This window comes from Thunnus maccoyii, chromosome 12 (genome assembly GCF_910596095.1).
Source record: "Thunnus maccoyii chromosome 12, fThuMac1.1, whole genome shotgun sequence".
NCBI lineage: Eukaryota > Metazoa > Chordata > Actinopteri > Scombriformes > Scombridae > Thunnus > Thunnus maccoyii.
In genome coordinates this window covers 19862695-19872759 of record NC_056544.1, presented here as the reverse complement: position 1 = coordinate 19872759, position 10065 = coordinate 19862695, and the positions used below count along the sequence as shown (strand labels likewise).

General features: G+C 37.3%; 1 protein-coding gene across 1 annotated transcript in view; it reads right to left on the bottom strand.

The window, feature by feature from the left end:
• Positions 1-1035: 1035 nt before the first annotated feature.
• LOC121908907 (vasoactive intestinal polypeptide receptor 1-like) overlaps positions 1036-10065 on the bottom strand; it is a 34288-nt gene continuing 25258 nt past the window's right edge. Inside the window, exons 8-13 of the mRNA XM_042429219.1 lie at positions 9331-9391; positions 9137-9206; positions 8893-8987; positions 3838-3967; positions 3186-3227; positions 1036-2841 (exon numbers count right to left, since the gene is read on the bottom strand). Coding sequence (XP_042285153.1) covers positions 2695-2841; positions 3186-3227; positions 3838-3967; positions 8893-8987; positions 9137-9206; positions 9331-9391 — 545 coding nt within the window. The 3' untranslated portion in view covers positions 1036-2694. The remainder of the gene's footprint in view (positions 2842-3185; positions 3228-3837; positions 3968-8892; positions 8988-9136; positions 9207-9330; positions 9392-10065) is intronic.

The following is a 10065-nucleotide window of genomic DNA, read 5'->3' as shown; positions in this document are numbered from 1 at the left end:
AATCTATCTGTGGTACGTTGTTGAACTTGTGAAGATTGTGATTCATTTTGCTCAGCTGTCCCATCTATAAAATGGGCACAGTAACTATAGATTTGAGTAAGGTTGCTTCTTGAAGGGGGAATCATAATCATCATAATCACAATAATACAATTATTGTCTAAAACTGGTCAGATTTAATATACAACAACAGCACAATTTGCTACTCTGGTTTTGTCATTATTTGCACCCAAAATCCAGATCAAACTATTAATTTTTCTCCTTGTTCACTCTCTGAAAACTAAACTTACAATATGCTGATGAAATTCTTGACTGATGAATTTATTTTATATATATGTATATATATATATTATAGTCAAACAGAAGCACAGCAGTTGTTACTTCTCAAACCACAAATTTATTACTGTGCTTTTCCTTACATATGCCAACCCTCAATAGATCCACAACTACAACAATAAAAACAATGGAAATACAGTATATTTACTGTAAAATCAAGTGCACCATTAAATCATAATGTGTACTGACAAAGAGTCAAAGTGCTTACTGATACTGTACAGTGTATTATTCATAGTTTGTTAAAAGAAAACTAGGTATTCACCAATCTGACCTTTACCAAGTTCTAATACCAATTCAAAGCATTTGTTGATACCGGTAGGTCAACATCATAAGTGCACCTAATTTCTTAAAGCCCATGACAATTTGCTTTCAATTTGTTAGTATTTATCTGTAACATTACATATTCAGGACTAATTAAGCAGCGATCAAAGGTAAGGTTGAGAAAAAAAACAACCTAAATTATCTATTTATTGAGATTTTAACACTCAAAAACTAATCTGCTTCAATCAGGACTCTGTGGGTGTAGTTTGACTGACAGCACTGACAACGTTAGCGAACAAACCTAACTGTCATCAGATCCTGATTCAAATGTTTCTACTATCTAATTGGCGAATGGAAATATGTGAGATCACATTTCTCAAATTAAGCCCTGCCTTCTTCAAAACAGCGAGAGGAGCTCTGACAAAAACACAAAGACACAAATTTCTCTTGTGAAATAATCAAAACTGTTCCCACTATGGCAGAACATTGTGTTCATGTAGAAACCCATCGCTCATTTTGTCGAGCTGATTGTGAAAATAGGTTTTCAGGACCTTTAATTATCAGTGGAGACATTCACACACCAACATCCTTTTTAGGTTTATGCAAATTTTAATTATATTGTTTAGAACATTTTTATGAAATGAGTGGCGTAGTCTCAGCAGCAGCTTTAAATGTTGAGTCACCACAGCAAATGAATGAAGCAGAACAAAAAAAAACATGATGTGGACCTGTTTGGCCAATGCCTGATGTGCTTAATATGGTCAGTATTGGGATCAATATCTATCCAGCACCTATCAGATCAGTGCATCCCTATCAAGACTCAACTCTGTCTTGTCCTGTAACTAAAACATCACATCAACAGTAACATTTTACATTGTGAATCTAGTTATGATAATTAAATATTTTAGAATGGCCAATGTGCAAATAAAATAACACAAAGACTAGTGTAGCTGTTTTTTATGTAAAGGGGTCCTCACCTTGTGTTACATACAGCTTAAATTATAAAACACAATTATCGTTCTTGTTTTTTCGCTATAAATTTGTGCCGTCATCAAAATGTGGGCAACTCACATGTGTCTGAAATAGTGAGCAATAAACTGTGTATCATAGGACATTGTCATCATTGTGTCACTTGAAAAGCTCCGTCTAGTTACGCAGTACCATTTTGATGCCATTTTAGCATGTAAAGGCCTGGCACCATGCTTTTATTAGTTTGGTGTCTCCACTAGTGCAACGAATGTGCCAAAAAATTTGGATTATTACATCTGGCAACAGCATAAAAAAATGACATGAGGAAAAACAAGGTTATAAATATTCACAAGTACTGTCCTTGGCTCATCCATGTAGACAGCTGCTCAAAAGAAGAAGACTTTTAAGACATGATGTACCGATGTATGGCAGCTTCACACACACACACACACACACACACACACACACACCCAGATAACTTTAAATACACTCTCTCAGGTCCCTCTGGAGCCTGGTAATTGAAAAATTCTCTCCAGTAGCAGGTGAATTGCTGTGTAAAAAAAAAGAAAATCAATTGGCACACTCAGACCACATCAGTCCTGCACCACACCAAACGATCCTGGAAGTTCTCACGGCAGCACAGAATAATTAGACAAGTCGAGCTCAATCCATATAATTTAGCCGAGTACAAACATCCATTGTTTCCACAGCTGTTTCAATGGAATCCCTCAACATTTGCTCATTTTTTATTACAAATAGCATCATGTAAATACAACCATGTGAAATCATCCTCCTATAGACTCAGGGCCAGCTCTGCCTTGACTGTGATATCCTCATTCCACAGTGACACCATGACATCCTTTCAAATCAAGCACCAATGTTCCTCTACTTTTCTTTTTTTTACAACCATGACACAAGAGGGAGTACCGTGATTAAGCGCTGAAGTGTGTGCTGTACCCACTGTGGTCATAGACATAGTAGCAGCTGACACCGATTTGATGTTTCCTCACTCACCATTGTTCACTGAGGTCTTTTGTTCTCAAGGAGGGGTTGTTGGATTAATGTTGTCAGCATGTTGAGCTTATATGACTGTCAATGTCTCAGCTTTTCTCCCACTGATAGTCTTTAAAATCATACTGAAGAGTTGTTGCCAGAAGAGGGCGGCCGTCTGAGCCCGTCACGGGCTCGAATTGTGATCTGAGTGATACTTCGCTTGGCTGGCGTGAGATGATTTTGATTGTGACACTTCCACAGCCACCTCCGCAGCTCTGTTTGGACCTACAGGCAGCGTGAAAGAATTATACAAAAGGTTTAATCTAGAGATATTTCTGAGAGGGAGAGCTGGAGGCAGGAATAGTCCTCCTGATTTAGTTAAAGCCACTATAGCATTTGAAAAATGTAGTGGTGGTATTGGAAAAAACATTGAGCTGGACAGCAATGCATGCTGGACAAAAAGGTACAAATGTTAAAGATAAATTTAAGTTATAGCAGTCTGGGCTTCTTTTATGACCTAAACATTCATGAATAAATGAGTAAAATGAGTATTTCTTCCTCCAAAACAGGTCTGTCTATGATAAATTAAATTGTTTGATTTTTGTATCACAACACCTCCGTTCACCTACCTCTCCATTCATGAAACAGTAAAGCAGTGCCACCACAAAGCCCTGCAAAACAAGAGACTGCGGTAACTTTTTGGAAATTATTACACAATCCACCCCTCTAGAGACACTTCTCCAGTCAGCCGTCAGATAAAAATAGTGAAATCATCTGCTATTAAAGTAGTTCTTAGATATTTTCTTATCTTTCTTCTTTCGTTTCTTTTGATTCTTGACAGCTGAATTCATTATGATGTTAAGCTTCAACAACTGTATTAAGGTCACAATGTATTCACTGATTGAATGTAGCCCTTATAGTCAATGTGTAGTAACCAACATAAGACCTTTTCCTTATACAAAAGACATAAATACATGAATATTGCCAGCCTAAAGAATTTTTCCAAATTATTTTAAAGGTAGCGTTTTAGGTGCCCCGTCACTCTCTCCCCTCATTTCCTGTTATCTCTCTACTGTCAAATCTCTAATAAAGACATAAAAAGTGATTAGTAACACCTGTGCTATTTCCTGCTATGACAGATCAAAATGTCTGCTGTTAAAAAGGCCTATTTCGAGAGCATCCTATTGTAAATTATTCATCTCAGGTAACCTCTCGTGACCTATCTTATCAGAGTTTGTGAAGGTGCACTCTTTGTTCTGCTTCCTCTCTATTGTGTTGTACCTGAAAGGATCCCAGTCCCAGCTCGATGTAGAGTCTGGCTGCTACTCCAGTGTTTTCAGGCAGGAAGGCAAATACAGTGTAGTGCATCCCAAACAGAGGAATGAGGAACAGGGTGGATTTAGCCAACCTCCTGAGAGAAACAGAGAAATAAAAGAAAGACAAAAAAGGTTGCATGAGATCAGTCTTTTTAATCTTGAAATATCAACCTTTAATTTCAGTATACCAATCAATGTTGCCATTTTAAATGCCTCATGACAAAAGTGACACTATTCCTCTAAGTTTAAGTAAAGTTAGACTGGTGTTGTCTGAGATTATATCTCCCATGTTTAACAAACTGACCTTTAATAGAGCGCCATCATCAGGCCAGTCAGTGCGATATATTTAAATGTCAAAACCCTGATGCATTGTGTTCAAAGCTTTCTTGAAATCAGATCAGTGATGTCTAAATATCATGTAAATGTTGCCATTTAATTGTGGTGACATTACGTTATTGCACCAACTTAAATCATGTGGTTTGTCCGTCTTTGTTCTGCTCTGTGATTACAATAACAACTTCTCGTGTTCATTCTTTTATGGAATGAGTTTACTAGCTGAGTACAGATATAATGATCTAGATCTATCACAGATCAATAAACAGCAGCAGGTCTAATCCTAACAGACATGTCTGCACATTTAATTGTTGAATTTAAAGCTTCTCAGTCAAGCTGTCAGACTTAGTAGGACATAACAAAGTCATCTGAATATTCTAAATAACAACAATAATCACTCGTCAGAAAAAAAATAAGCACCTTGGCTGCTGAAAGATTAAAGATTTTAAAAACGTCGGCTTATTTTCACGGTTATAATAGGATTGCGGTCGTCCTTTGTCACACCTGGGATTTGTGCCTTTTGTGTGTTTGTAGTAACTTCACTGATCAGTCTGAATCAGATTGAAGTTTGTAAGACAGAGATGAAGCTTTTCAAAGAGTGAAACAATCATTGAACTGGTGGAACAATCCTGTTACGATGATGGAGGAGACATCTATTTCTGGTATCTGTGCTATTTTTACACACACTCATTCTAAATTAATTCAGCTGAGCAAGAATCTGCAGCAACTAAATGTCAAGAGGAGGAGGGATGCATTCAGGTAAAGCAGGATTTCAGGGCTGGAGTAGATTCATATACGCAGCACTTCCCCTGTTAAACTGTAAGATCAAGTTCTACATTGTGTCAAGGGATTTCATCAGCTCACTTTCCTTCCCCTCTTCATAACCCTTTTCATTCCTGACATTTTAACGTCTCACTCAGCAGTACAAGACGTACAAGACTTAACTTTTTATCCAAGTGTCTTGTATGGAGAAAAGAAGGTTTTGCACACTTCAAGTGCAGGCAAATGTCATTTACCAAAAGCTTTATTATTAATACTTGCGTGTGCTTTCAGTTCAACTTATATTGAAACCTTGTTCCTTTATTTGGTCGACAGGTCAAGGGACATTATTCAAGAAAAGTTTCTAATACGAGAGGGGTGGCATTCAGCTGCGTAAAATGCCACCACTCCTCCCCATCCAAATTATTTTTACAAAAATACATTTTGAAAGTGTTCAAATGATTTAAATATTTATTAAATAACTACATAAAACTGTACAATGAAATATTATCACCACAGACTGTATGGGTTGTAGCTGCTGCAGCAGCGGGCCAATCAAACGTTGCATCAGACTGAAGAACACTTGCAGTGATTTGCTGTGAGCAAAACCATACAAATAGTCATTTTTTCTAGATCAAAAGGATCAAATGCAGGTATTGTTTAACTGGAGACGTTTCAATATAATTTGGTACTGGGTTATTTCAGTTGGTACCTTAAAGGTATCAAGTACCAATACACAGCCCTATGGATGACTGACCAGGCCATGGCATTCAGATGTAGTTGCCTATCAAGCCAGTTGGGCCAGCCTGAGCAGACACAATGTAGATGTTGTCATGCTGCTGATTATTTGCTCTTGCTTGGGTGAAGCTAGGATTCAAGGACGCCTTGAAAGGTGCACTCATGTCAAATCATGATTGTGATATGTTATGTCACTGTTAAAATTTGCAAAAATAAAGTTACATAACATGGAGCTTTAAATCGTTTTTACCATCATTGGAACCCTCTAAATCTTAAATCTATTTTAAGCACCTTAATCCAAGTGAGATCTTCTAATAATGATGTGACAGAGGCCCACCAATGTTCAACATACAGCTCTCCACCTGCCCACCGCCTGGTTTGTCATGTATTTGCACTAAACCATTAGCCAGCCTCCTCTTTTAAGGTCTTAAAAATGTCTGGTCCACATATACCGTACATCTGAACCACAGTTTGTTTTTTTGTTTGTTTAAATGTATATTCACAGGTCTATGTGGGCAGGATTTTTTAGGTATGTGCTTTTCACTATAGGGGAAAGCCTGTAGGGGAGACTGGTTATGGGGTGGTTGCTGTCATGCTGGAGTTCAAATGTTCTTGTCAAGTCAATTGTTTTCTTAACACTGTCTTTCTAGCGATATAATTGTTGAAATAAAAAAAAAGGCAGGTCAGAGAAAGTTTTTTTTTTAGAACTTTTCTGAAATAACTATTTGTAACACTGGTGGAGCTAGATAATAAGTAAGGATGATGGCTGGACCACAGAGCCGGTCGTGGCATTTAGATAATACTACCTTTCAAGCCTGTTGGGCCATCCACAGCAGTTTACCCAAAGCAGAAAGGCAGCTTTAAAGGTGAGTTAGGTCAGGTCTAGAGAATGCTGGTCTGTCATGGTTGCAGCCTGATACCCACTACAGATGCCTCTTGACAGGTCAAAATATCATTTAACATTAAATACTGGGCTTTCATGGGAATGCTCATCCAACGTTTGGTACATTTTACTGTGTAATGATAACTGCAGAGCCTTCTTTTCTCCATATTTGATATTTTTTACTTTCTTGCATATTAGTATTGAGTTGTGAGCACAGTGATCTTCTCAAAAGTATCCAACTGTAACAAGACTACAGAGAAATACTAACATCAGCAGGCTAACCAACATCCAAAATGCTAACATGCTCACATGCTCATAATATTTGCCATGTTCACCATTAGTTTAGCGTGTTAGCATGTTAACATAAGCTAATTAGCACTAAACACAAAGTACAGGTGAGGGTGATGGGAAAATCATTAGTTTTGCAGGTATTTAGTCATAAACCAAAGAACTGGACACAAGTGAACTTTTGACCCGACGATGGCGCTGTCAGGGGACCGCTGAAGTTATTACAATTCATCCACAACCCTGCCACCCATACAGCCACATAACTACAGTAGCATGGCTAAAAACAGAAAAAGAAACAAGTACATATATGGAAAGAAATAAGGCAGGCATACTAAACAAAGTGTGTGGGGGCTAAAAATAGCTGTTATATTGCAGTGTGGGTAAGTTTTAGTGCTATGATAAGAGAACATTACTTGTTTGATCTGATGTTTGGGATTTCCACTGCTGTATGTAGAAATACTATTTGCTAAATTTATCAGTTTCTGATTATATAAACTTGGTTTCAATCTTTCTCTTAAGAAATAAAAACTGAGGAAAAAGCATACCAATTCTGGTGTGGTGCCAGCTCTCAGGCAGTCATCAAAGAAAAAAGAGGAAAGCTGCACACTTTTAACTCTGATTCAATCTGTAAAAAAAGTTATGAGTGTATAGTTTTCCCCTTATTACTTCAGTGTTTCTCTCACCAATGCATCTTTTTTGATAATGAAGTTTAAAGGGGAACTCCACTGATTTTACACATGAAGGTCTGTTTACAGGTTTTGTGGAGCACGACTGCATGTGTGAAAAAAGTTGAATAAAGCTTTTTGTGGCTCCAGATTCATCACAATTTGTCAATTTAAATTCCACTCAGCGCTTAAACATTAACACTTCAACTTGATTCATTCACTGCTTAAATTCAAACTCCAAACTGTTTCAGCACTTCCTTTTTAGCTGCCATTTCATGTTCTTTCTCTAACTGTACTCCGACTGCCACTTCTTTCAGTATTTAAACTATTTCTAAATGTTTAAACTGCAAATTTTCAGCAGTGAGTTCACTTTTATAGCTATTTGTAATTTATTAGCTGGTCATGTATTAATCATCCATCCAGCTAATGGATGGATGATTCACATATGAAGCATTGGTTGACAGGGAACTAAAAGTCATGCTTGCATTAGTTGATTGGCATCAGCTGCTTCCAGTGTTGCCAGATGAGAAATGTTAGAGTATTGTACCAGAGGCTTAAAATTGTCAGAAAACAATTTTTATTTTATTATTGAGACAAATATTTCTTGACACCACCTACAAATCTAGCCACACTGTTTAAAAAAAACAGAGAACTGCTGACATACATATGACGCATGGAAGGAAGTAGTCTGATTGGCTGGAAAGACGTCATATGAGAAGAGATGCGTTTACACAGACGTAGGATCTATATTTTACTATCTTGATCATGTCAGAAAAGGAATTAAAATGAGATAGCCTAAACTGATTACAACTACTAATACTAAATGTCACAAAATGATCAAATTATCGTACATTATGGGACTTTTGGCATTATTGATCGTACAGAGGGCAAAATTATCATACAAATACAACAATTATTATACATCTGGCAACACTGGCTGTTTCTTTCATCCCTCACAATCAGCTGTTATGGATACCAGCTGAGTAGTAACATCCGTCATATTCAGGTGTACAAGACAGCCTTTACAATCACATATTCACTCTGCTGATACACTCATGTCAAATGCTATTTGCTGCTGCTCACATTCTTTGAGAGCTCCCTCAGAGCCTAACTGTGTAACCATGGTCATTTCCTTTACAGAGGTGTCTCTGACTGAACACTAAATATTGCTTCATGAGTGGAAACTAAAGAATGAAACTATGCTTCTCTGTAGGATACACGTCTCTGTAATCCAGTTGATTGGTTGATTTATTTTCCTGTCAGCAGATAGGCCTGAAACAGCCTACGTGCATAATTGGAAAAGCATAATTCATATTCCAGTTCAGTTTGTTGTGTCAGTTAAGTTGAGACTCACATGAAATGTCCAGTGTCATTGTTCCCGGCCATGGCTGAAGATTTGAGCTTTTGAACCAGAATCCGGATCACGTTGATGAAGATGACTATGTTGACCTAGTAGATACATGCATGAGTATGCACAATTACCCAAATGACCCAATTACACACACAGTCCTGCTCTAAGAAACAAAACTTAATGTGTGTTAAATTGAAAGGCATTCATGGATAAAATATTAGTCACTGCTCCACAGCTTTACACTCACCAGCAGCGAGGCTGTTATTGGTCCTTTGATAATCCACCAAATACCAACCTTGTCTGTGTCGTCCCAGCAACTGCAATTGAATTCCGAAATAAAATTATGTTACACTCAATTCAATATGTACAATATATAATCATAGCAGTGAAATTATGAGAAAATATAAGATGTTTTGCTGCATATCATATAATATATCATACCCTCTATCATCATAGAACAGTCTGGTCAAAACCCAAAGTATGAGAACTGTTGATGGGAGCCCTACGACATAATAGCAGAGATAAATTATTCATGCTGTGCATATCTGTCAAGTAGATTAATATGAGCGGCACTGGAGCCACACACTTGCATGTTTGCTGCATTTTTAATGAAACTGTTGTAAGGCACATAAAAACCGTATGTTTACTCTGTGTATCAAATTTATCTGTCTCCTACAATTACTTGGATCTTCAAACCAAAAGAAGAAACAGACACAGGATAATAGCAGGAGACAGTAGACCGTGCAAGATAAAAATACCCGGAAAGAAACTGATAAGACACATCAGAGCAACTCTATCTGGATACTGAGTGAGCACCACTTATATACACCACAGATATACACTCCTTTGTCCTTGTCAGGTTGTAAAAACACAGATGCTCAAGACAGATGTTTATTCCCAGATTTTCCTTTGCAACAAGTGTGTTTTTATTAGTTTTTTTTTTCATATTACTATGGTGATGAGTTCTTATGGGGAACATAGCATGTATTCAAAATAGCCATTGGCAACATTCATCTTAGATTTGGCATCACTGGTCTTATTTGAAAGTATTAATTATGACAAAAGGACAATTCTTTAAACATATACAAGATGTCGGGGCACACTGGTAGCGTACTGATTGAGACAGATACCACAGAACTCCAACGTCCACATCCAATGACAGCAAAAAATAAATAA